Source organism: Lissotriton vulgaris, chromosome 11 (genome assembly GCF_964263255.1).
Source record: "Lissotriton vulgaris chromosome 11, aLisVul1.2, whole genome shotgun sequence".
Classification (NCBI taxonomy): domain Eukaryota; kingdom Metazoa; phylum Chordata; class Amphibia; order Caudata; family Salamandridae; genus Lissotriton; species Lissotriton vulgaris.
This window is the reverse complement of record NC_141699.1, coordinates 1002011383-1002038845: the sequence shown is the minus strand read 5'-3', so window position 1 is coordinate 1002038845 and position 27463 is coordinate 1002011383. Positions and strand designations below refer to the sequence as shown.

At 44.0% G+C, this 27463-nt stretch overlaps 1 protein-coding gene across 7 annotated transcripts in view; it reads right to left on the bottom strand.

The window, feature by feature from the left end:
* ATP13A3 (ATPase 13A3) overlaps positions 1 to 27463 on the bottom strand; it is a 486442-nt gene that overhangs the window by 79624 nt on the left and 379355 nt on the right. For 4 of the 7 annotated variants that reach the window (XM_086944281.1, XM_086944279.1, XM_086944282.1 and 1 more), the window contains one exon: positions 11060 to 11149. The exons of the other annotated variants lie outside the window; for them this stretch is intronic. In XM_086944281.1, coding sequence (XP_086800407.1) covers positions 11060 to 11149 — 90 coding nt within the window. The remainder of the gene's footprint in view (positions 1 to 11059; positions 11150 to 27463) is intronic. 7 annotated transcript variants of the gene reach the window in all.

Sequence of the window (27463 nt, the reverse complement as noted above, 5' to 3'; positions counted from 1 at the left end):
GTAGTTTTGGGTCGGAACATTGTTCCCTATTACTCTGTTGAAAGTTAGAGGTCATCAGAAAAAACGATGAAAAGAAAACCAGTGCAAAGCTCTAGATCCCAACCAGATGGTGAGATCTAACAATCAATACACAGGGATACTGTGTACATGTGACTCAGCTAACTCACTTCTGTATTGGTGTGTAATCAGTACAAAGCTGCAAGTCACCACCAAGTGGCAAGCAGTACCATCTCTCTCTCTGAATTAATTTCCATTGGGGCAATTGCCACTGCCTTGCTTTAAATTTCAAAGCAAACTGCCAATAGTTGGGAAAAGAACATTATTCATCTTGCATGTGGTGTATTTATTATACTTCAGCCCTTCCTCAAAGTCATACTATAGATTATAAACTATGAAAAGGAAAACAATTAAATACATACCGGACTACAATTTCATTCATATAATTTAAAAATAGCAGTTAATCAGAGGGCAGAAATACTCATACCAGGAATCTACTCAGAAGAAAGAATTACCAAAATTACAACAACAGTCACAGAAACCGTATCTCCATGCCACCCGCCCGCCCATTAAAGCAAAATATCCAGAAAATTTAGGACTGAAACACCAATCAGAAGCTTTACTTCTACGTAATCCTTACAACAATCATCTTTTCCTACAGTACTTTGATCTAAAGGTAAAGTGATGTAAGAGTAGATGAGAGTAAGCCGCCCCAAGAGTAAAGAGGAGATGAACATGGGCTGAAAAAAGGTGAGAGTAGGCAATCCCAAGAGTAAAGAGGAGATGGACTTATGCCGGAAGGAGGCGAGGGTAGGCAGCCCCAAGAGTAAAGAGGAGATGAACATGGGACGGCAGGAGGTGACAATAGGCAGCCCCAAGAGTAAAGAGGAGATGAACTTGGGCTGGAAGGAGGAGAGAGTAGGCAGTCTCAAGAGGGAAGAGTAGATGAAGTTATGACGGAAGGAGGTGAGGGTAGGCTGTCCCAGAGTAAAGATGAGATGAACATGGGAAGGAAGTAGGGGGAAACAACCTTTACAACGCAACCTTCACAACGTACTACCATTACAACGAAACTTTTACAACGCAACATCCATTACAACGCATGCCATTACAACGCATGACACTACAACGCATGACACTACAACGCATGACACTACAACGCATGACACTACAACGCATGACACTACAACGCATGACACTACAACGCATGACACTACAACGCAGTCATTACAACCCATACCATTAAAACGCATAGCATTACAACACATAGTACCCTTACACTATCCAACACTTACCCTACTATTGCACCCCCTGGAGTTAGAATAGTAATTTTTACCCCTACACTATCCAACACTTACCTTACTGTTGCACCCCCTGGAGTTAGAATAGTAATTTTTACCCCTACACTATCCAACACTTACCCTACTGTTGCACCCCCTGGAGTTAGAATAGTAATTTGTACCCCTACACTATCCAACACGTACCCTAATGTTGCACCCCCTGGAGTTAGAATAGTAATTTTTACCCCTACACTATCCAACACTTACCCTACTGTTGCACCCCCTGGAGTTGGATAGTGTAGGGGTAAAAATTACTATTCTAACTCCAGGGGGTGCAACAGTAGGGTAAGTGTTGGATAGTGTAGGGGTAAAAATTACTATTCTAACACATACCCTACTGTTGCACCCCCTGGAGTTAGAATAGTAATTTTTACCCCTACACTATCAACACTTACCCTACTATTGCACCCCCTGGAGTTAGAATAGTAAATTTTACCCCTACACTATCCAACACTTACCCTACTGTTGCACCCCCTGGAGTTAGAATAGTAATTTTTACCCCTACACTATCCAACACTTACCCTACTGTTGCACCCCCTGGAGTTGGATAGTGTAGGGGTAAAAATTACTATTCTAACTCCAGGGGGTGCAACAGTAGGGTAAGTGTTGGATAGTGTAGGGGTAAAAATTACTATTCTAACACATACCCTACTGTTGCACCCCCTGGAGTTAGAATAGTAATTTTTACCCCTACACTATCAACACTTACCCTACTATTGCACCCCCTGGAGTTAGAATAGTAAATTTTACCCCTACACTATCCAACACTTACCCTACTGTTGCACCCCCTGGAGTTAGAATAGTAATTTTTACCCCTACACTATCCAACACTTACCCTACTGTTGCACCCCGCTGGAGTTAGAATTGTAATTTTTACCCCTACACTATCCAATACTTACCTTACATGCAAAGTAATGTTATGCGTTGTAATGGTATGCGTTGTAAAGGTAGTATGCGATGTAATGGAATGTGTTGTAAAGGTAGTTTTGAAAAATTTGTTGTAATGGCATGTGTTGTAATGGAATACGTTGTAATGGATGTTTCATTGGCAGCCCCAAGAGTAAAGAGGAGACTAACATGGGCCGGAAGGAGGGGAGGGTAAGCAGTCCCAAGATGAGATGAACTACGGCCGGAAGGAGGCGAGAGTAGGCAGCCCCAAGAGTAAAGAGGAGATGAACATGGGCCGGAAGGAGGTGAGAGTAGGCAGTCCTAAGAGGAAAGAGGAGATGAACGTATGCCGGAAGGAGATGAGGGTAGGCAGTTCCAGAGTAGAGGAGATGAACATGGGCCAGAAGGAGGTGAGAGTAGACAGTCCCAAGCAGGAAGAGGAGATGACCATGGGACAGAAGGAGGCGAGGGTAGGCAGTCCCAAGAGTAAAGAGGAGATGAACTTGGATGGAAGGAGGTGAGAGTAGGCAGTCCCAAGAGTAAAGAGGAGATTAACTTGGATGGAAGGAGGTGAGAGTAGGTAGTCCCAGGAGTAAAGAGGAGATTAACTTAAGCCGGAAGGAGGTGAGAGTAGGCAGCACCAACTTGTCAGGGGGAAAAATGAGGAACACAGCGGCTGAAGCGAGAATGCTGTAATTCACTGATCCTGTGCCAATGTCACAGCAATGAGAAACCACCTTCCAGGCTAGCAAATTCAAAGTAGGAGAAGCCCGGATTGGCCATTAGGAACGTCAGAACATGTTCAAGTTGCCTTGTGGAAAGGCAAATGGGTGAGTAAACAAGCACTGGCAGAGCCAATAGGTCTCCCCTTACGAGTGCTATTGGCTTGGCCAATGTCTTTTGCCATGTTATACAGCGACGTTGCTGCTATTTAGCATGGCTAAAAGTTAGTGGTGTGGCGTAGAGGTGAGTGACAAAGAGAAGAGTAAAATGAAGTGTGGCGTAGTGTATCATAGATTGGAGTAGTGGCTTCCTGTGGTGTACAGTAGAGTGGCATGGAGTAGAGTGGTGAACAATCAATATCTGCTATTTACAGACCCTTAGAAATGGCAAGAGTGTGGTGTAATGCACTAAAGAAAAAACACAAAATTATTATCAATAAAACGCTCACATTGACATGAACCTACCATAGTCTGTTAACCCCCTAAATCACATGAGCTGGACCTATACATTCTACTTCCCTTAAACAGTTTTCTTTTATTTTACCCTATCCATTCAACACCAAGCTGCCTGTACACACAGTCTGCAATCTTAGGCACATAGCCTCTGGGATGCATGTGCTGTTGGGTTAATGTCCAGGCACTATGTGGGCTTTGTTGCAACAATTAATATACATATAACCCAAAGGTACACATCACTGAGGTACCAGATGGGAGGGAACCCAAAAGCATGCACAGATAATAATTTAACAGGTTTGGCGACACATCTCTACTGTAGCATATATCCCCATATATAAAATAGCCTGAACAATAGTTACAAATCCTGGCTGCCAGCACACATACTGTAATCTTGCACATAGCTTCTGTTATGGCCAAGTGTCAGTAACAAAGGCTTGGTGACAGAAACTTAGTGCTCAAATGAATCTTGCAGTAAAAATATTAGTTAGACAACAAACATTAAAACATCACAAAATCTTCTTGCTGTGTCCATGTAAACAATGACCTCGCCAAGGATTGCGCTTTGCTCACAGTGCTGGCTCATCATTAGAGCCCAATATGAAAAGATTACTGCTAGGTTCATTAATAGGCTTCACACATTTGAAAATGGAGTAAGTAAGAAGACAGGATAGGGGCGAGGTGGAGTGAGGGAGGGCAAACAAAGATGTGGGAGGAAGGGTAAAGGGGCATACACCAACAAGGTATACAACAACTGGGTAAAACAACAATGGGAAAAAAACAACCAGGGGGCAAAACAACAACAGGTAAAGCAACAAGAAAGCAATTGTTCAAGCAACAATGGGTAAACAACAACTTGGAGTGGGGAGGACGGAGACAGCCTGGAAACAAATATACTCTTAAGGAGTGCTATAGCTATAATAAAATAAAAATACCTTTGAAAGCACACAAGCAGTAGAAGGACACTAGGCTCCGACAGGAAGCATTACTTGGGTGATGCTTTAGGTGAGAGACAAATGAACAGCAAGTGAAGGTGGCACACTATGACCAACCTGACGTAAAGAAGTGACGATTAAGCCAACCAATGGGTAAGCTTGGTAAGCAACGGGCAGACTCTAAGCTCCCTTTAAGATAGCAAAATATCTTGCAAATGTCAGAGCATGCACTGTCTCAGGTGAGACCTAGAAACAAACAGTCTCTGGCTGACTTGGTAGTGCTTATTTGAATGGGCTGGCATATTCAGTGATAGCGACAGAAAGGCTATGGACATTTGGTGCCACTTATCATATATCTTACTTACTGAAATTTTCAAGTCCAGCCTTGTGAGAAGGGGTATCTGAATTGATAAGCAGTATGAAGGAAGCAACAGTCAGGAAAAATATTATTCACATCTTCACTCATGTTATGTTAGGAAATTTGTAATGCACTACGTATACCATAGGGGGTCTTGGAGCTAGCTCAAGAGAGAGAGGTGAAACAGAAGTTGTGCTTAAGAGTAAAAAGCCAGGTTTTTAAAACGTTTTCTGAAAGCTTGTCGAGAAGGTGCTGCTCTTATGTGTATTGGCATAAGATTACATTTTTGATTGCTCCTGCAAGGAAGCTGCTTCCACCCTATTTGGCTTTCTTAAACCTGAAGGTGGTAACTTTGTAGGAACTTTTGATCTGAAGTTTCTGTTGGGACCATACCAAGAGAAGGACTTCCTCAGAAAGTTTGGCTCTGGGGCATGCAGAGACTTGAAAGTGAGGTAGAGAGTCTTGATTTTGATACAGTTCTTGATTGTTAGCCAGTGTAAATCTTCGATCGCTTGGGAGACTGGGTGGTGATTGGGAAGGTCAAAAAGTAATCTGGGGCAGAGTTTTGTAATATCTGAAGCTTTTTGAGATATTGTGCCTCAAGGTTAATATAAAGGCTATTACAATAATCCATTTTAGAGGGGATACAACTGTTTTCCTAGAATTAGTGGGAAGAAAACATAATAAAAAAAATAATCAAAAGAGTAAACATGCCAATCACTCAACTGTGTGAAGCACAAGTTACTACTTGTGTAATGATATATCTGTAAGAGACATTAGTTAGTGATAGATTCCTTACCTTAGAATATCCCCAGGCGTCAGACTGGATCCGGAAATTTTTGCGTAGCAGTACCCTTGCACGTCAGTAGGCGTCGTCTGCGGCTCCGCGTCCGTCGTCTGTGTCGTGGGCGCCGTGATGACGTCGTTGGAGTACTTGGACGCCGCCTCCGTGTGCTGACATCAGTTCTTAGACACAGTTTTTCTGCGCCAGAAACGCAGAGCTATGCTAAAAACCAACACTGGTGCCATTGAAACTAGGGCCCTGAAAGGGGATAACCTTAACCCTAGATATCGGTTCGCAGAACGGGGAGATTGGGTGGGTCGGTAAGGAATCTATCACTAACTAATGTCTCTTACAGATATATCGTTACACAAGTAGTAACTTGTGCATCTGAAAGAGTCACGTTAGTGATAAATTCCTTACCTTAGAGTAGATACCCCAGCCATACCAACCCCGGTGGTGGGTCTGCGAACCAATAATCACACCAGAAAGTCCTGGAGGACGGAAAGGTCAAAGAAGCCATCCCTCCGGACTTGGCTGTCCAGGCAATAGTGTCTTGCAAACGTGTGCAGCGAGGCCCACGTAGCTGCCTGGCAAATGTCCTGCAAAGGCTGAAAGGGCAGAAAGGTTGCCCTTGATAGTGCCCAGAGCAGAGCCCTGCTGGGCAAGAGAAAGAAGGAAGAGAAGAACCTCAGAAAAAGGGGCAGAGAGAGGATCCACAGCCTTTGCTGTGCACCATGCCACAAATCTGTTCCACCTGCAGGCGTATACTGACCTTGTGGAGGGACGCCTGGCTGCCAGAATGATGTTACAGACTTCAGGAGGCAAGTCATATGGCCTCAACTGTCGCCGCTCAATCTCCAAGCATGGAGGTGGAGACTGGACAGGCTCGGGTGGAGGACCGTCCCCTGCTGCTGCGACAGAAGGTCCTCCTGAAGAGGCAGACAAACCGGGGGATCGACTGACATACTGAGTAGCTCGGGATACCAGTACCTTCGTGCCCAGTCCGGAGTCACAAGGATGACTTGGGCCCGGTCGCGTTTGATCTTCTTCAGCACTCTGGGCAGAAGTGGTGTAGGCGGAAAGGCCTACAACAGACCGCAACTCCACTCGCAATGAAAAGCGTCTCCGAGCGAGTGCCGCCTTGGAAATTCCAACGCGCAGAACTGATGACATTACACGTTCTCTTCGGTGGCGAATAGATCTAACCAAGGCTCTCCCCACTGCCGAAAGAGGACTTGCGCCAAGTCAGAGTTCATACGCCATTTGTGATCCATCCTGCACCGGCGGCTGAGTTTGTCCGCCCTGGCGTTCTGAGAATCTGCCAGGTGTTGAACCACCAGGGTCACACCCTGATGTTCCAGCCACTGCCAAAGGCGCAGAGCCTCCTGGCAGAGGGTCCACGACCCCACCTCGCCCTGCTTGTTGCAGTACCACATGGCAGTGGTGTTGTCCGTGAACACCTGCACTACACTCCCCCGGACAGAGGGGAGGAATGCCTTCAGTGCTAGACGAATCGCCCGCAGCTCCAAAAGGTTGATGTGGAGCCGGGACTCCGCCAGAGTCCAGAGGCCTCTGATCTCCGCCTCTCCCATGTGGCCTCCCCAGCCATGGAGGGACGCGTCTGTCACAACTACGTGCTCCGGTTGGAGAAGGGAGAGGGATCTGCCGCTGAACCAATCGCGGTCTGTGAGCCACCACTGCAGCTGCCTCGCAGTGCCCTCCGAGATCAGGACATGGTCGGAGAGGTTGTCTTGATGCTGGGCCCACTGAAACTTCAGGTCCCACTGCAGAGCCGGCATCCGCCAACGGGCGTGATGCACCAGAAGGATGCAGGAAGCCATCAGCCTCAGAAGCCGCAGCGTCAACCGGACCAAAACTCGGGATAAAGGCTGAACGATTGGAATCAGTGCCTGTATATCCGAAAAAAGGAGCTTCTGAGAGGGGCACAGGTGTGACTTCGGCACATTGATGGAGAACCCCAGCTGGTGCAAGACGGCTGCCGTCGTCTGGAGGTGGCTGACGACTGTCTGGGGCGAGCCCGCCTTCAACAACCAGTCGTCGAGGTAGGGGAAGACTGAAACCCCTAACCTGCCCAGATGAGCTGCGACCACCGCCATCACTTTCGTGAACACCCGTGGGGCGCTGGTAAGGCCGAAGGGAAGCACGGTAAACTGAAAGTGCTCGTGGCCTACCGTGAACCGCAGGTAGCGGCGGTGGGCCGGCAGGACGGGGATGTGGAAATAAGCGTCCTGCAAGTCCAACGCTACCATCCAGTCTCCTGGGTCCAGGGCAGCTAAGACCTGAGCCAGAGTCAGCATTTTGAACTTCACCTTCCGGAGGAAGCCGTTGACGTTCCGTAGGTCCAAGATAGGGCGTAGGCCCCCTTTGCCCTTCTTGGGTACCAGAAAGTAGTGGGAGTAGCAACCACATCCTACTTCTGGCCCAGGAACGCGCTCGATGGCCCCCTTGGCCAAGAGGGCCTAAACTTCCTCCTGCAGAAGCCGCAAATGATCTCCCGATACGCGGTGGTGTTGCGGTGGCATGGCTTGAGGGGTAGTCTCGAAGGGGAGGGAGTAGCCCCTTCGGACGATTTGCAGCACCCACCTGTCCGAAGTGACAGTGCGCCAGTGGGAGTGGTGATGGCGAACCCTGCCCCCCCACTGGCGTCACATGGGCTGAAAAGCACGGACTAGGAGGGTTTTGAGGCGGATGCTGCGGGGGAGGGTGTGGACTGGCCTCTCCGTTGTCCCCGACCACCTCCACGGCGATTTCCACGGCCGCCACCGCGCTGTATGTTAGTCTGCGGTGCGTGGCTGGCAGCATGTGTGGGGGCGCCCCTTCCTTGGCCACGAAAGGAGCGAAAGGCACCCGCTAGCTGGCGCGGGCCGAGAGGCCCAAGGACTTGGCCGTAGCCCTGGAGTCCTTAAAGCGCTCAAGTGCATGGTCTGGCTTGTCGCCAAAAAGACGACGGCCATCAAACGGCATGTCCATCAGTGTATTCTGGACATCGGCCGAAAAGTTGGCAGACCTCAACCAGGCGTGGCGACGAATCGCCACTGTCGTTGCCATCGCTCTACTTAGTGAGTCGGTGGTATCCAGCCCACACCGGATTGAATATTTTGTTGCATCCCGGCCTTCCAAAAGGGATTGGCCGAGTTTGGCCCGTACCTCCAACGGACACTCTGGCAGCAATTCCGCAACCGTATCCCACAAAGAGTGGGTGTAGCGGCTCAAGAGGCATGCGGTGTTGGAAGACCGCAGTCCCAGACTAAGGGAGGAGAATACCTTTTTGCCGTACTGCTCATACCTCTTGGATTCCCTGTCCGGCGGAGCCAACGGGAATGTGGTCTGGGGGTGGGGTGGGTGGACAGGAAACATGGGTCGCCCGGGGTCGGGCAATGGCGTCTGGCCACGTTCCTATCTACGGGCGAACCCGAAGCGGGCCTGGACCAAGTGCCCAAAAGAACGTCGGTCAAGGCCTCATTAAACGGCAGCAGAGGCTCGGCCGAACTTGACTGCGGTTTAAGGACCTCAGTGAGGAGGTTACTCCTCACGGCCTCGACGGGGAGCTCAAGGCCCAAAGCCTTGGCTGCCCTCATCAACACCACACTGTAGGATGCCCCCTCCTCCGTAGCCATGGTAAGAGGTGTGACAAAGCCAGTGTCTGGTGATGTGTCCAGACCACTGGCATCCCCAAGTCCACCTGTCCAGTCCTCTTGAGACTGACACTCTCGGGTCAGAGGGTCCTCAGACCCCTCCCAATACTCCTCTTCACCCATCCCCTGATAGTCAGGGTTGTCAACCGATGAGGCCGGTTCATAGAAGCTAAACTCCCCAAGCGGCGTCGAAAGCGGCGCCGTTACAATGCCGGAACCGGAGCGAGGGAGGCATTGGGGATGGCACCGCCCGAGGACGGCGCCGGAGGTGACACCTGAGGGACCGGCGCCGGTGAGGTCGTTGGGTCAACCGGTGACGACCCGGATCCCGAAGCGGATCCAGTGGGGTCCTGCGGCGCCGGGCCCGAAGCACCCGACGGCGTCGGGCCCCAGACGGGTCCGCTGGGCCTGAAGGCGCCGTGGAACCAGTCGGGGAAGAGAGGTTCCTCATGGCCATGAGGAAGCGCTCTATCCCCCCTGGCGTCGCGTCTTGCCAGGGACCGGAGGGTGTGCAGCAGGCCGCGACGCCTGCGACTCCGACGGAGCCGTGTGGTAGGTGTCGCCCGAAACCCCGGCCGCGTCGCGGGCAATCGGAAGGGCGATGACGTCTCTTCGACTTCTTGTGCTTACCTGATGACGACTTCGACCCGGAGGAGTGATGCAGACTCTCGGAGCTGTGATGGCTCCGACCCCGCGACTTATCCCTCGACCTCCGGTGGGACCGGGACCTCTCGCGGCGCGGGGCCGACTGCCGGAGTTCGAGCCTAGCTTTCAAAGTAAGGGCCCGGCAGTCGAGGCAGGCCTTGTCGTCGTGGTCGACGCCGAGACAGTGGAGACACCGACGGTTAGGGTCCATGACCGACATCAGTCGGTCACAATCCTCACAGGGCTTGAAACCAGGCATCCCTAGGCACCGTCCGGAGTCGCAAGACTCAAGAAAAGTTGATCAAAAGAGATCAAAAGACTAGTCAAAAAGTGACTAAAGTACTGCTTTTTCCAGATCTGCGCTTGTTGGCGCGGAAAAAAGAAGAACTGACGTCAGCACGCGGAGGCGGCGTCTAAGTACTCCGACGACGTCATCACGGCGCCCATAACGCCGAAGACGGACGCGGTGCCGCAGACAACCCCTACCGACGCGCAAGCGTACTGCTACGCAAAAACTTCCAAACCCAGTCTGGCGCCTGGGGATATTCTAAGGTAAGGAATCTATCACTAACGTGTCTCTTTCAGATATAACAAATATTTCTTTATGAATAAGATGAATAAACATAAATATAGCATTTAATAGTAAAGTGCTGAAAAGGTTAATTCACCATTAACTCTAAATAGCTTCTATACTGAAAAAAACAGACAAAAACAATGGCTTAACGAACTATGAGGTGACCGGCCTGAAATACACTTGAACCTGAACGCAACGGAAGGGTTATGAAGTGTTAACGTCCCTCTTAAAGCAGAAACTAAAGATTAATGTGAGACATCACAACTGCAAATGCCAATGCAAAGATCTTTGTCGCTCAAACCCGAGTAACAGCCAGACGTCTCTGACACTTGGTCTTTTCTTGCCCTTGATCTAATGGAGATTACAGCTTAAATCGGACGCACGTTAATCAACGTAGAGAACTGATATAGAACAAACACAGACAGGCAGAAAAAAAATCTTACCTTCACGGATAGCGTGTGCTTTTCTAAAACGGTATAATAATTAATTTGAAAACCACTGAGCAGTGAAAAAACTGTTAGTTTGCAAAATCCAAAACAAACTGTTGGAAACTATTATACACCTGTAGCAAATGCACAGCAAGTAGAGAAGGTAGAATTAGAAACACAGATACAACACACAGCACAATACACACAAATTAAGTGAATGTTGCACATGCTTATATAGGCGTGCACAATATGACAGCAAGAAAATCTATTGATTCCAACCTGTTGTGGCTGTGTGACGGCGAGGCGATATTCTCCCTGCTTGTCTCGGTTGAACACAAACTTCCAAAGGACCATGTCAAGGAGGACAGTCTGTGAGACAGTGCAGTGGGTGGGAAGAATTAAAAGGACTACTAATTCACTGCGAATACACATGCAAATTACTTGTAAATCTCAGAATTGTTATGTGAAAATTAAAGACAGCAATGCAGAACACAATTTAGGCAGCTTTAACAATTTGTATACAAGAAAGGAAATGCTTACATGAGGTGGTTATGTTGTATGCAATTGACAAAGTGCACACAACGTATAACATTAACATTTGTAATCCTCATATGTAAACTATAATCAGCATACAGTTTCTTTAACCAACCCTTAATTTCTAAATATATGTGAAAACTCCATCTCTTATTAAAGTCAAGCTTGCAAGAACAAATCAATCAAGTAATATTTACCCAAATATCTAATCTACTTGTAACAATTCAGCTATATCTACATCTCTTAACTCTGGGGGTTTACAAGGAGCCTGGTATCACCATAAAAAAATGGTACAACATCTGTGTAATCTCTACAGACACAGAAAAGGGCTCTGCCTTTACGGGATCCCCATTAGTTAGGGTTGATTAGTAGAATGTATGCAGCATTCTTACTAAATCCAAAAGTGTGCAATGCATTGTTTAGAATTGTGGGCAGCCTCCTCTCAATCCTAGATCTACATTTTATTAAAGCAAACAGCAGATGGAAACCTTGATCTCTCAAAGGTAATTGTCAAACGTTTGGAGAGGTGAATCAAATATTGCCTGAAATATAGAGATTAGTAAGCAGAACGAGCTCCATGGTAATCTCAATTAACAGCATACCTGCCCACATATAAGGCTACACAGAACAGGCGTGGCACTGTGACAGCTAAGAAATTTGTTTTCTGGCCCGCAACATGGTGTGCTTACATTCATATAAGTTAATTTATTTTTCGTCTCATATTTTATACTAATACCTTTACATTTGTTGTAGGACTATGTCTCTCTGGGAAATAGACATATCTTCTCACCAAAAGCAATGTGTCTCAATAGATATTTGATCAAATATATTTGTGGTACCAAGATTAGAATGAATTGGGCACAGTACACCAATTTCTGGCATTAAAGAAAGTCTTTTTACAATCTCACTGGCAGCATTAATTTTCTTTCCTAATGTTTCCAAAGTGTTAAACAGTTATTTGCTGACCATTTGCTATAGTATTTAGTCATTCAAGTTCAGCAAGTCTTTTTAACATGCTCATATTTGATGACCTCGAGGCACAGACCCATTACCATTGAACAATACAATCTCATGCTTTATTGGATCAAATCAAGTCTGATAACATACTGTCACAATCTACATCAGAGGAAATATATTTCAACAAAGATGAGTTAGCCAGAACCTTCCCTACACACCACATTTAAGATGTCACAGTCTTAAGAAAAAAAGCTAATAAAATAGAATTCCTCATCACAAAAAATAGAATTAGCTAAAAATACATGCTAAGCTCTAATTGTAAAAATCAAGTCTCAACAATGTAAATAAAGTCTAGAAGCATCTGGGTGCCACAGATTAGGAAATGAGCTGTAATCTAAACCAAACTCATATCTAAAACAAGATTTCCAACTCCCTGAAGATTATCCAGGTCAGACTCCTAGATAAGTGTAGCGGTGTTGGTGTTAAATCTTTGTACCGCCGACTGTGGTATCTATTATTAGATTAACAGTGAATGTTTAGGATATGAAGTGCATTCGCTTATGGGACTGCACATTATCTGCAAACTTCACATCCAAAGAAGAGACATTCATAGTTCAGGAAGTTATTGCATTGTAACTATTGTTCCAATATGAGTCCAACACAATGATCATCAACTACTAAAAACCGGAATCTATACATACTGTAAAAGTATCCCAAAAATAATAAAAAGTCCTGAAAAAAGAATCTGAGGAAGTAGAATTTCCTCATCCTGCAGGGGAGGGCAACAATATTTGAGCAATACCAGAATATGTGATCTAGACCCGTGGCCTACCATAGCACAGCCCATTTTTCTGAAACCGTTTTACACTAAACTTATAATTTAAAAACATCTGATTAGCACTCCCACATAACCAACCTTATGTAAGCACTCCAATTTAATAACTATTGATTTCATGATTTTTTGTAAAACATCTGTTAATATATTTATGACTGCAATACATTTTAAGATTAGCAATGATGACATGAAACTGAAGTGAATGTTGCTGTTCTTGCGATAAACTAGATTATCGTGAGAGTATTATTATTTTAAATGTTATACTTTGCAGCCCAGCAACGGTCATTGAAACTTACTTTGTATTCTTTTGTTGCAAATTGTTCTAAAGCATAACAATTATTTTCCTTCCACTGCAAACAAATATTTCCTAACAGGAATATCAAGTTTTCAATAAGAAAAACACCTCTTTAACAAACAAGTACTACAGAAAGTATGTTGGTTCTCGAGTTCTGAATGCTCAGTGAAGGCTGAATTCAAACAATGGACAGTGGTGAGAGGGTGAAAGTCTGGAATTTAAAACACTTGATTACGACTGCATCTTGCGGAGGCACTTTCTTGTACCAGCCAAAATTAACTTACCTTCAAATCATAAATGCATGTGAAAAAACTTGATAAGTGCCAAAGGAAAACTGGCTGTCTTAATCATCAGGATTCTTTGGAGCAATGAGACTGACCTCAATGAAATACCAGGTTTCGACTAACACCCGATTTCACTTCAGGATCAACTAGACATGACAAAGTTTCAATATTTCGAATGATCAGCCTTCATTTGAATTAAGTTAGAATATGGAAAATAGATGTCTTTGTCAGTATGCTGGGACAATGCTTAAGTTCAGTGTAGTAATAAAAAGTTACTTTTCAGAGCAATTGTTTCCTCCATTAAGGCTGATCTGTATGGGCATGGGGCCTAGTACAGTAAAGTGATATAGGATCAGCAGCAAAGGCAGGAAACATATGTAACATTTTTGACCAGTCAATAACCAAACTTCTAAGTCTGGCTGACCATAGACAGGTGGCAACAATCCCAACACTCATTCCTAGTAGAGGTCTCAGAAAACTGGAAACAATATCGTCTCTTGAAGCAGAATAGCCTCTTAAACTTATGGAAAATCATTATTCAAGTGTCACTTAGAGCCACAGTTACATAAAAGGGAGGAGCAAAAAAGATAAAGGATCTCCCGTGGAGAAGAAATGAAATGTGTGTCTCAATGGTTAGGAACCTAGTCTTGCACAAGGTGCAAACCTTGAAGTCTGATACAAACACAAACCCCTGCAAAAAGAAATGGCAGCACAGCAAAGAAGCCAGCCAACAAAAGCCTGTCCAAGGAATGACAGATTGGACCCACCATTGGGTGGCCAGAAGAAATAACTGTAGAAGAAGTATACACACAAAAATTTAAAGGGCCCATTCCGTGAATGATTTCATAATAGAGCTCAGAACCCCAGCAGACATCATACAAAGCATCATCATCATAGAATGAATAATGTATCATACAAGCATCATCCTAGAATGCTAAATGCATCATACAAAGCATCATCCTAGAATGCTTAATGTAGGTGATTGCAAGTGATGCAGGACTAGGCAAAGGGAATAACAAAATGACTTACCTGTAAATATTGTGATCTAGCCATGGTGTCCTTCATAGATTTGCATACTTAAATCAGTCCCTGTGGTCAAAGTGTGACTCCCACTGTAACTTTGCTATAGCTGTATAAGACGCTGGCTGCCTGAAATAACTTAAAACTGTGTGACTTTAGCAGCACATCAACCTCGCTAGAAAAGCCCTGAACTTTAGCCAATAAAGTTAGACTCACCTTTCCCACAAGCCATCTCACCTCAAATTTCTGCATTACAAATAGCAATATATTGATCTGGATGAGCCTAGATGTGGGGAGGAGGATGGGCTATGAAAGATACAAAAGCCTGAAAACTATGAATGCAATGTTCTTTCCGCTGCATCTGGAGAGCTCTGGTAGAAACTTGAGAATAACTGGCTCATTAAAGTGTAAGTACTTAGGAGATTTAGGAATTAATTGAGGATAAGTACGCAACATGACATTGTCCTTGGTGAATCGGTGGCAATTCTTTTTTATTGTGAAAGCTTTTATTTCACAGACTCTCCTTGAGGAGGCAATAGTCAGCAACAGAACAGTTGTACATGGTAGATATCCGATTTGAAATCAGTAAATCGGCCTGGAGCGGACTTCATTACTTGAGCTATAGCGTATTTGGCTCCCATTCAGTTGGCCGTTTTCTAGACATAAAGAAAATACTAAGGAGGCCATTTAGAAATTCTTGAAGGACTCTTTATGACCGCAACATGGTTCAACATGGGGGTAGTCTTATCTTGATATAACAGCAGGGTGAGCATTGACTGGGGCATGCTCTAGCTCCAAGCGGATGTGCTCCAAGACACAAGGTAAAGTCTGGTATAGCTGAAGGGAGAGTGGGTGAAGGCCATTTGAGGAACACCATTTACAGGACCTCTTACACTTAACTGAGTGGGTCTTATTTGTAGAGGTTGCTCTGAGTAGCCCCAATAATTTTCTACATTTATTAGGAATTTCTAAATAAAGGAAGTCCTTAACTAAAGGTCAATGGCAGAGAACTTCAGAGAACCATGGGTGTGATGTAGGATGTGCCCCTGGCACCTGGGTGGAAGATTTGGCGAGCAGGTTTGGTGGTTGTTCCACTAGTACTAGTGGGCCGGTGAACCAATATTGTCTCAACCATCTTGGCTCAATTAAAATAGTTTTAAATGGTTCTCACTTCAGTCTGGTAAATACTCTAGAAATTTGGAGAAGAGTAGGAACTGCATTCTACCAAAGAGCCTGCTTGTGGTTTCATGCTAACATAGAACTGGCATTTTTGTTGTCTTAAGTTGCAAAGAGGTCGATTTATGATTTCTCGAAAGTTACTCTGCTCTTATGAAACTGTGATGTTCCAGGACCCAATCCCAAAGTTCTCGTGCTTATGCTGAGATGGGATTTTGTGCCTTGTTGGTTGATATAAAACATTGCAAAATGTCAAAAAGGTTACATATAGCCCTTCGAACTCCCATCTTTAGACTGAAGAAGAATCTGAAGGAGTGCAAATGTTTGCTTCACTTTCTTACTATGCCTTGAAAAGTATTAAATTCCACATCTTGCACCAAAAGAAATGGTCCGAACCAATGACATGTCAAGAACAGAAATATTTGCTTACTTCCTTTACCAAAATGTGGTTTGCAAATCTCTTTCAACAAATTCCAGGTGGAATGCATTACTAAGTAGTGGAAAAGTCTTTCTCAAAGATTTTTCTTTACCAATTCCAGTAATCCACAACTTTTTAGAAGCCTTAGAGAAAGTTCGTGCCACTGTGAGAAGACGTTCTACTCTTTTAAAACGTAATGTTGCCCTGTCCAAATAAATATATATTTTTTTTATTAAAAGTTTTTATTTTTCTTTTACAAACATAAGCACAATTCTGCTTGCACAAGTTATAATTTTGACAATTACAGTAATTTACTTAATTTCTGATTTTCTAAATCTCAACTTTAAAGTATGCCATGCAAAGGATAGGTCCCACAAAAATAAGTTCAAGACATTTTACAGAGTAAATGAGTCAAATACAAAACATAAAGGTCATAATAAAAAATAAAACAGCAACCACAAATTGAACTGTCCTCTCTTATACCCACTAATCATCCTTTCTTTGCTTTTCTTTCCATTTACTTAGTGGCTCCCATATTCTTTTCCCCAAGCGTCTTCCTCTCCTCCCTTTCCGGGCATACATATTTTCCTCTATCTTGTGAGCATATAGCGTATTTGCCAGCCGATTTTGGAATTTTGGGGGATTTTTATCTAACCAAGCCCTGGCAATTGTTAATCTGTAAACTGCCATTAAAACAAACATAAATTCTGTATACTGCTCATGCTCCTGCTCAGCCACTCCTAACATAATCCAAGAAGGGGTAAAACGGATCCCGATATCTAGAGACCTTGCCAAGAACCCCTCTATCTCCTTAATCAAAGATTGCAACTGAGGACATGTTGCAAAGATGTGTATGCTGTCTGCTTCCAATTCATTACAGCGGGGGCAATTAATTCCTGTATTCCCACCCCATTTTGCAATCCTAGCCGGAGTAAAATAGAGAAAATAGAGTGTCTTATAGTGCTGAGACTGCAGAGGGGCTGCACTTAGTATTGTGCATCCTAAATTTAAAGAATCAACAAACAGATTACTTTCTACCCCCAATTTTTCTGCCCACTTCAGACTAAATTTCTCTAAATCGTCCTGCTTTTCCTTCATCAAAGCTGCATAAAAGGACCTAATTGTGCAATCCCCCATCAATTTAATTTTCTCCATTATTTCTATTTTATTAAAGCCTACCGGGCCTCCTGCTTTGTTCTTTAAAAAACTCCTAATCTGGAGGTACTTGAAGAAGCCCCTATTGTCTATACCATATGACTCTCGTAGTTCTGAGAATTGTTTGAAGCCATCCTGAGTAAAAAAATCACCTATTTGCGTAATCCCTCTTGTTGCCCATTCTGCCATAGTTTGATCAGCAAATATCTCCGCTGGGAGCGATCTATTATTAATCAGAGAGACATATCTATTAAATCTCCCCATCTTGACTTTCTTTGTGAAAGCATTCCATACCGTAACTGCCGCCATAACAGTTTTAAATCTGGTTCTCTTAAAATAACTGAAATCTGTACATTTTAGAAAACAATTATAAGCATTTGGTCCAAGTACAACAGCATATAATTCAGTAGATATGGTTTGTGTTCTTACATCATCCGTATTCCCCCCAATTAGTCCTTGTATATATTGCAAAACAGATGCCATGTAATACAAACGAAAATCTGGTGCACCCCAGCCCCCTTTTTCCCTGGGGAGTGTCATATATCTATAAGCTCTCCGGGTCTTGCCATGTGCCCAGATGAACCTGTTACATATGGCCTCTATACCATTGAACCAACTGGCTTCCAACAGAAGAGGAATGGCCCTAAAGAAATACAAAAATTTGGGTAGAATCATCATCTTAATGATGTTAGTACATCCTACCAGGGATAGATGTAAATTATTCATTTTTATCCAAGTCCTTTTTGACTTGAACAATCAAAGGATCCATATTATTTTTAACGATCTTATCAATTTCTGCTGTGATTCGCACCCCTAAATACGTTGCCTCTCCCACCACTCTATCATCAGTTCATACTACCCACTGGTTTTTAACATTCTGAGTTTTAGTACTGTTTAAACTATAGCCTGAAAATTGACCAAATCGCCCTGCTTCACCCTCAATTATACTTATTGCAGCTGTAGGTCTTGCAGTCAGAATGGCCACATCGTCTGCGTATGCTAGCGTTTTAAATCTACATCCATTTAACATTAGTGGGGGAATTTGAGCATTATTTTCCAATTTCCGTATATAGGGATCAAGGTATAAAGCGAAAAGCAGGGGAGAAGAAGGACACCCCTGCCTTGTACCGCTCTGGATGTTAACTGCAGAAGACTGACCTCTGTTAACCCTTATCTTAGCCGTCGGGTTTATGTATAAGGTTTGTAAAGCCTTTATATATCTTGGTCCTATACCATTCCATCTCAAGACTTCCCACAAATACCTCCAGGAGACCCTGTCAAATGCTTTCTCAGCATCCAAAAACAAGGCAGCCATGGGATCTTTTAGAGTATTTGCTACGTCAAATGCCAGGATTACCTGTCTGGTGTGCTGAGTTGTTCCCTTGCCCGGTATAAAGCCATGCTGTGAAGGAACTACCAGTGCTTCAATAACTCTAGATAATCTTTACGCCAAAATTTTGGAAAATACCTTAACATCTGCATTCATTAACGTAATGGGACGATATGACCCCGGAGCATCTGCCGGTTTGCCCTTCTTTGGTATTACAATAATGTCTGCACCACCCCATGATTCTGGAACAGACTCACCCAATTGTGCCAACAACATTACATTGAACATTTCATTCAGAAGGGATGGTTAAAAGACTTCATAAAATTCTACCGGTATTTGATCCGGTCCAGCTGCCTTGCCAGATGGTAAATCCCTCAGGGCCTCCACCAGTTCGTTCATCTGCACTGCCTCTTCCAATCCGTTTCTGTCCTCCTCTGTTAGGACAGATGACTCTATCTCACTTAAGTAAGTCTTAATATCTTCATCCCTTTCCTGACCATCTAAGGTATATAATTCCGTGTAGAAACATTTAAAAACTTCTCTGATCTGATCAGCTTCCTTGACCGTGACACCCTGAGAATTTTTAATCTCCTTAATATCAGCCAACCCCTCCCTTTGCCTAGCTCGTACTGCCAATATATGCCCTACCCTCTCACTAAGTTCATATACCTTCTCTTTATTTGCGACATACTTCTCCACTGTCGTTTTCGCTATCCCATCCATAGCTTCATTTTTTAACTCTATTATTTTCAATAATATCTGGTCAATGGGGGATTGTATAAGTATTGCTGAGATAAGTGCTTCCTCCGCTTCCCTGATTAGTTTATTAATTTGTTCAGCTTTTACCTTTGACTTTCTCTGCATCTTGATAACATAGCTCAGGGTTTCCCCTCTTACACCAGCTTTAAAAGCGTCCCACACTATCCCTAGTGCTGCTGAATCCCTAATAATCTCCCAGAATTCCTTAATCCAACTATTCATTCTTTCTCTATAAAACTGATCCTGTAGTAATGCTCTGTCAAAAGTCCATTGTCTTATCTCTTTGTTTCTCCTTTGTCCAACTTCTGCAGTTAAGACTAGCGGATTATGGTCTGAAATAATCCTTGGTTCCCTATCAATCCTTACTCTATCCATTAGGTCTCACGAGATTAAAAAATAATCCAACCTAGCCATTCTCTGATGTGGGGCTGAAAAAAAGGTACTCCCATCCAGGTTGGGGTGACATCTTAACCATAGATCATCCAGCGAATTATTCATTGCCATATCTGCTACTGCTCTATATGTCCTTTTCTTCCTCCCTGAATATTTCCTACCGGGGTCTAAAAAACTACTATCTTCATCATGTAGATTTAAGTCCCCACATAATATGATAGGCTCCGGCCATTGTGCTAGTTCTATATCTAAATATTGAAAGATATCTGGATCATCCCCTGTAGATCCATAAGCCGACACAACCGTAATAGTTTCTCCTCTAAATATTAATTGTGCTATGACCCACCTCCCCCACTGGTCCTCCTTCTTTCTTTTGATCTGTGTGTCATACCTCTTGCCAAGAATGGCTACTCCTCTCGTTTTTGTATTTTGATTAGTTTTTGCTAATACATTAAAACCCAGCTGATCTAGCAAATAAGCCTTTGTGCCTTCAATGTGTGTTTCCTGAAGGTACACCAGATCAGGATTAAATGATTTTAGCAGGGCAGCAGTTTTAAGCCTTTTATTCAACTCATTCAATCCACAGATATTTATCGATACTACCCTACAAGTCATTATAGTTCTTATTCTTTCCTATTTTCTGCTTACACCTGTACCAACAATTCTCAATCTGCTTTATTGCTTTCTTATCAGTTGATTTTTTTACCACACAGTAGTTTAGCTTATCCCCCAAGTCGTTCTCTACTCTCTTCTGTATATTGTGCTTGTGCTCATCACTGCGTGCAAGTCTCTCCCGCCCCCCCAGCTCCCCCCTCCCTTTTCCCCTCCACTTCCCTCCCCTTTGGATCCCCCCCCCTTCCCCCCCCCCCCCTTGGTACAGGCAAATAGGTCAATCCTGACCTATGTGTAGCCCCTGTAGTCTGCAGAGTCGCTACTCTCTCTCATCCTGCTCCCTCGTATATTTCTATTCATATTTTTTGGCCATATTTTAACCGAAATTTTAGCTTACTTTTCTCATTACGGGGTTTTTTGTGGGCTGTCTGATGGTTTTTTTTGCGGACTTCTGGCTCTACCTTCCTTTCCTTTTATCCAGCTCCGTGATCTCTGCAAGATATTCCCCCGCTTTTATCTCTGATGTGAACATCTTTGTGTACCCCTTCCTAATGACTTTCAATCTCGCTGGGAACAACAAATAAGCTTCTGCTCCTTGTTTTTGGAAAGGCGCGATCAACTGCCTTAGCTTCCACCTTCTCTCGACGGTGACATGGCGGAAATCTGGGCGGGCAAAGAATGTGTTTCCATCTGCAGTTTTTCTAGAATCGGGTCTTGATTTGTCAATTATTTCCTGCCTTGCTAGAAAATTACCTAAGAAAACCAGCATTGCCCTTGGCAAGGCGTTCTCCTGCCCCCCCACCCCCCCCCCCCCGGTTTCTCTTTACAAACAGAGGATATCTATGAGCCCTTTGTACTTCAAGTTCCCACTGCCATTTTGATTCTGGGAAGGCTTCTGTTAAAATTTTAATTACATACCCTCTAGGATCTTGCCCCTCCCGTCCTTCCTCAAGTCCCAAAAGTCTTACATTGTTGCGCCTCTGGCGGTTCTCAAAATCTTCTAACTTCCATTGCAAGTCTTCTACTACCTTTTCTTGTTCCATTTTAAAAGTCTTCCAGTCCGTTATCTCATCTTCTGCTCTGCTAGTCCTTTCCTCCACTTGTGTTACTCTTACTTCAACCACTTCCTGCTTTCTATTTACTTTTCTGATAGAGGCTTGTAGTTTTTTTGTATCTCTTTTTGCTCTTCGGCTTTCTACTCTAGCCTCAGCTTGCATCTGCTTCAAGGTTCCGAACAACATTTCCAAAGTTACATTTTGGGATTTTGCCCTTTCCTCATTACCTCCCTCATTCTGATCTTTTTCTTGATAAGTTTCCGACGTAGCTGAATAGTCCCAGGATAGCTTCTGATTCATACTGCTTCTAGACCCCTTACCGTCTCTTCTAGCCCCAATTATTTTCTTCTTCTTGGTCGATAAATCCCTGGAATCATTGCTTGTACTTGAACCTGAAGACTGGTCCGTAGTAGTCCTCTCATCATCATTTTCAGGTTCACTTATGTCTGAGGTGTCTGAACCCTCATTCACTGAAGAATTCAGGGGAACCTCCAATCGTAGCTCTGTCTCCTGTGCCTCCTTTGCCAGCCCCCTGTTCCTGTCCAAAGCCCTGTAGATCTCCTATTGTTTGTACGCTCCCCCAGCTCGGGTCAAGGTGCTTAGAAGTTTTTTTGTCCAGCTCAATTTCGACATTCAATAGTGCGTCTAACATTTGGGAATTGTTTTGCCTCTCAAGCCGCTCTAGCGCGTTACCTTTTGGGTCACCCTTCAGACCTTCCTCCTCTTCTGCCTTCTCGGCCGCTGAGAGCCATGGCGCTTGCTGCAGACTGTCTCCCGCAACGTTCAGTGGTTGCCCAGCAACCGGGACCTTGACGCCGGCGTCCTCGCGGTCTGTTGCATCTCCGGCGCCTGCGCTCCGCTCCGCTGGAAGCCGCAGAGATTCCGTCTCCCTCTGCTCTCCCGGTGGAAATCCACTCGTATCCCCGTGTTGACGCAGGTCAGGCGCCTGTATCTGAATTGATGGGAGAGGCTTAGGTGAGAAGGACTCCGGTAAGGTTGCTTGGCGAAGTTGCTCCTTTGATGTCACCATCTGTGCACGATGGGTTTTTCCTTCAGTCTCCGTTGTTATTTCTTTCGCTTGCTTGCTCACTGCAAACCTGGTCTCTGGTTTCATTTCGCTCTTCTTCTCTTGCCTCTCCGTTTTCTTAAGTAGAGCACTCTTAGCGGATCGGCTAAGTTGCTCCGTTTGCTTTCTGCCAGTGGCAGCAGGAGCAGTTAGTACTTTTGGAATCGCGCCTTCTTTTACCGCCGAACCTTTGGTCGGTCCAGCCGATGCCGATGCAGTCTTGTCCTTATCCTTATCCTTATCCTTGTCTGGCTTGCTCCGTTGCGACATTTTGCAGGGTGGTTTAGCCGTGTTAAGTATTTTTGCCAAACGACTGAGCAGAGTTGCCCCTGCTTTAACCGCTAGACTTTTAAATAAACACGAGCTGAATATTCCTGCCGTTATGCGAGTCAGAAATCCATCCAGGACCCACATCCCCGTATTCTCAATTCCAGTCCATTCAAACCATGGATGAGAGAGAGGAAATTAGCGACTATCCTCTACAGAGCCACGGCGGCCATCTTGCCTCCGTCCAAATAAATATTTGAATGAATGAATGAATTCACCATGGTACATTAGATCGGAGAGGCGGATGCCTGAGATCTAGACTCTATTCCATCACTGACCTTGCACAATATTTCATAATACTAAGTGCTCTTCAAGCACTCAACCTTCTTTCTAGCCAAATTAAATTTCAGAGTTCCATATCAATCAGATCATTTCTCTGTTTGTCTAAATTAAAGCCTCACTTCATCAGAAGAGAAATTTCTTCCCAATTAAGATGTAAAAAAAGGTCTCAGACGTATGACAAAAACGTAGAGTCTTCTAGACGCAAAGACTGAACATCGTTTTAAAAAGATATCCTTAAAATCACTGGATTTTTTGTTTAAAAATAGTCACAAATCTATTTAGGTTTGTTTACTAAAGTAACATAATATAGCGGTATTGACATTCAGACTGAGTGCCTGTGTGATATATTTAATGTAAGACTGATTGCAAACTGCACAATTTTCAAAATGTTGATGAAATGCATATCCTTTTCTCGAATCTGGAAATGTCCACCATGGGAATTTTTTTCACTGAAATGTAGGAGAAGGGTTGTTTAGAAAAATGTACCATCACCAGCAAATGTGACAAGGTTATATTCTTAACTGAAATAGTGTAAGGTCTGAGACAATATTCATATTTGCTATTACCTTGTTTCCCTCAGAGTGAAAGAACCCTTAAAAGGATACAAAACTGAAACTAAGAAGGTAAAGCCCAATCCATTGATGAACGAATGAAGCATGTATGAAAAGGATTGACGAGAACCTAAATGATGTTTCCCCTCTTTAAAAAAAGTCGCAGTTTTTATGTGGCTACAACCAATGCGACCCTCTGAAAAGGAACCAATGTTTTTTGGGATGTTTTTCTGAAGTTCAATAGATTATATGTTATGAAATCGACGTCCAATTCATACTCTTTTAAAGGACTAGAAAATAACATAAGGAGAATGGCCTTCCCTTCTACGTAAGAGGTACCATGTGAATTAGCACATAATCCTACACCACTCATTTCCCTGGACATAAATTTAACAGGTGTGAGCATTCATTGTTTTGTAAACGATAGGACATGAAAAAGCAAAGAAATGCCTACTTTAAAAAAAGAAATAACGTCCCTTCCACTACTTATTTCTGGAGAGAATTTTAGGTGATGAAGGGTTTGGGTTTTCTGCCTGCTACAGCTCTTGTGAGGTGCAATATACCAAAGGCATGAATGCATACTGTTGTTGGAAAGATGAAAAAGTTGTAGCAGTGTCTTGGCAATGCGTCAGTAGCATTTTGATCCATCCCAACAGAGAAAAAATTATTGTAACTAAAATCATTTTGCTGTACTTTAGACTGAACTTCAAAATCAAAGTCATGCATTTCTATACAAGACTTGTCTTCTAACATTAGCTCCAGCCATGTGTTTCCTTGCCGTATTATGATTCAATATAATGTTAACATTTTTGGTTTGACAACTTCAGGCTCTGTTAAATAATTATGTCAGTCGAAGCCTTGGACTCAAGATAAGCTATCAAAGAGCTTAAACAATGACCCCAGACACCATTTGCATCAGTCAAAGAAGGACTCCGCTTGCACAGTCTTGTCTGAATGCCGTCTCCTAAGTTCAATAATTGTGAGTCATTTTCAATACAGTACAGATCTAATAGTTTCTGTGACCCCGCTCCCCCCCCAAACAAATTTTGCATTTCGATTCATTAGGACGATTCTAGCCTTTTGGATTTTGACTGGTTCTGTTCTTTATGTAGAGCCAGAACCTCAATGCACCCCTTCGATTTCAAAACCATCACTTTTGTTAGTGGTGTCCGCTGGCTCCTCAGACTTTCTTGACCTCTTGTGAGGTCAGGATGCATGGAAATACAATTAATTGATTCTACCTTTTCAGTAAGAGTAATACTGGGATTTTACATTATTTAGTCAATGTACTAATGCATTAGTAATTTTTATACAATTTAAGATGTAGAACGTATGAAACATTTGATTGTAACCGTTGGTATACAAACACACACAAAACATTGGCTACTTCTAGTCTGGCGTTATACTATTACAAGTAAAGAGGCGAGTTTTCCTTCATGTTACAGGCATATAAATCCAGACACTTATTTTTTAAGAGGTTTTTTTTCTATTATAGAACGTTTACAAATAGGTCAGTATGCATACTTAAAATCTATGTAACATGTGGTTCTACATATAAGAAAGGCTAAATGTGTTCAGTCCCACTAGTTGTATCATAGTACTCTTTGATCATTTCTATTAGTGTCATCGTCACATAAGGAAAAGCTGGAAAGCGCTCCTGATGCCCACAACCTTTAGAGCAAGAAAGTGGTTTGGTCCAATCTGCACTACCAGAGTAAGAAATTGCTACAGCACTGTTCCAAGTCTGTAGATGTTCACTTATTATCAACCTGTGGGTACCTTGACACTTTGTGGCGGACATAGAAATTGTTTCTCAAGCGTAAATATAAACAAACATACTGCAGCTGGCACCCAATAAATGCACATGGCATAGCACTGTCACGGGTAAAAATCACTACCGGTTCCTTGTTAATAAGTGACTGACCTGCTGGGTTTCACCACCAGCAGATATACAAGTGTAAAGATTACAGCCTCTGGGCTGGGGTAGCAAAGTGATCATATAAAATTAATTTATCACTACAATGCTTGTAGAAAAGACTGAGGACAGGTGCAGGAAAATAGGAAGTGTTTAGCAGACAATGTCTTAAGCAAATATATTTCCTAAGACTGCTTGGCCAAATTGTAATTTGCTTCTTGAGGAAGCACTCCATGTGTTGCGTTTTCAGAATGCGTTTAGGATGGGCAAACTAGCTGCGCATCCCCTTTGGTTTTGCTTTGTTCGCCCTAAGTTGGCAGGGTATTCCCAGACGTGGGTCCCTTGCACTTTGCTACTGGATTCAAGCTAGCCTGGCTGATGACGGCTGATTAGCCAGAAACCAGTCCCAGGAGGCTTGTGTCTGGTCCAGGGAAGACATGGCTTGGCAGTTCAGGCTGGACTGTTCCCATGAGGTAAAGGGTCAGACTGATTTGCATATGGTCATGTCTGAACTGGAGTGGTGGAGTGAGCTAAAGAATGATGATGGATTAAACACATCAGTTGACCGGGGGTGAGTGCTTGCAATGTTCAACACTCTGTCTATCATCCCCTTTGGTTTTGCTTTGTTCGCCCTAAGATGGCAGGGTGCGCCCAGACGTGGGTTCCTTGCTCACTTTGCCACAGATTCAAACTAGCCTGGCTGATGATGGCTGATTAGCCAGAAACCGGTCACAGGATGGAGTAGTTTCTGTCCTGTAACTCCAGTTCTGTAGTAGGGGTATCTCTGTTATAGTCATAATCTAGTGAATAGTCCCGCCCATGTGCGTGGACCCCGGCAATCAAAAATAATCTCTTAAGGTGTCAAAATAATGCAGAAACTGCAAAGACACTTAAGAGAGAATTTAAAGACAAATAATGCAGCCTATATCCACAGGCTACACTGTCCAGTACTTCAACTAGAATTTCCACCAAAAAAACACCACACACAACACAGCCTGCAGTTTCTACCATAGAGAAACTTGCCTCCCCCAGTCAAAGACTCTGGAATGATAGAGAGGAAGGTAGGGACAGACAAGCCCCATAGGCTGCCATTATGTGGCTTAAATAGGATACTGTGCCTTTAAGAGAACTTTCCAGAACTTCTCCCAGTATCCCAGAATGCATAGCAGGTCCCTCTTACTTCAGTTCTTTTTGAAGGCGAAGCACGCCAGACCTGTCGCATTCTTGTATGATGAAACAATCTCCACCGGGGAGGAGGGCGGGCGCTTATGACTATAACAGAGATACCCCTACTACAGAACTGGAGTTACAGGACAGAAACTACTCCTTCTGTAGTAGGGGATCTCTGTGTATAGTCATAATCTAGTGAATAGAATGGCAAGCCCATCCCCACACCAAAGCGGCGGTGGAGAATAATACATAACGCCACTACTGTGCGAACAAATTCCGCAGCGAAGCCTGTCCAACCTGAGCGTCTGCCCTGGCGTCAGTGTCCAGGCAGTAATGCTTAGCAAAGGTATGAACCGACTTCCAAGTGGCTGCCTTGCATATTTCAGCAAACGGCACATTACGGAGCAGAGCCGTCGTGGCAGCTTTGCCCCTGGTGGAATGAGCCTTAGGCTTACCCCCTAAGGTCTTATTAGCTTTCTGATAACACAATTGTATGCAGGACACAATCCACCTAGAGATGGACTGCTTAGAGGTCGCAAGACCCGTCCT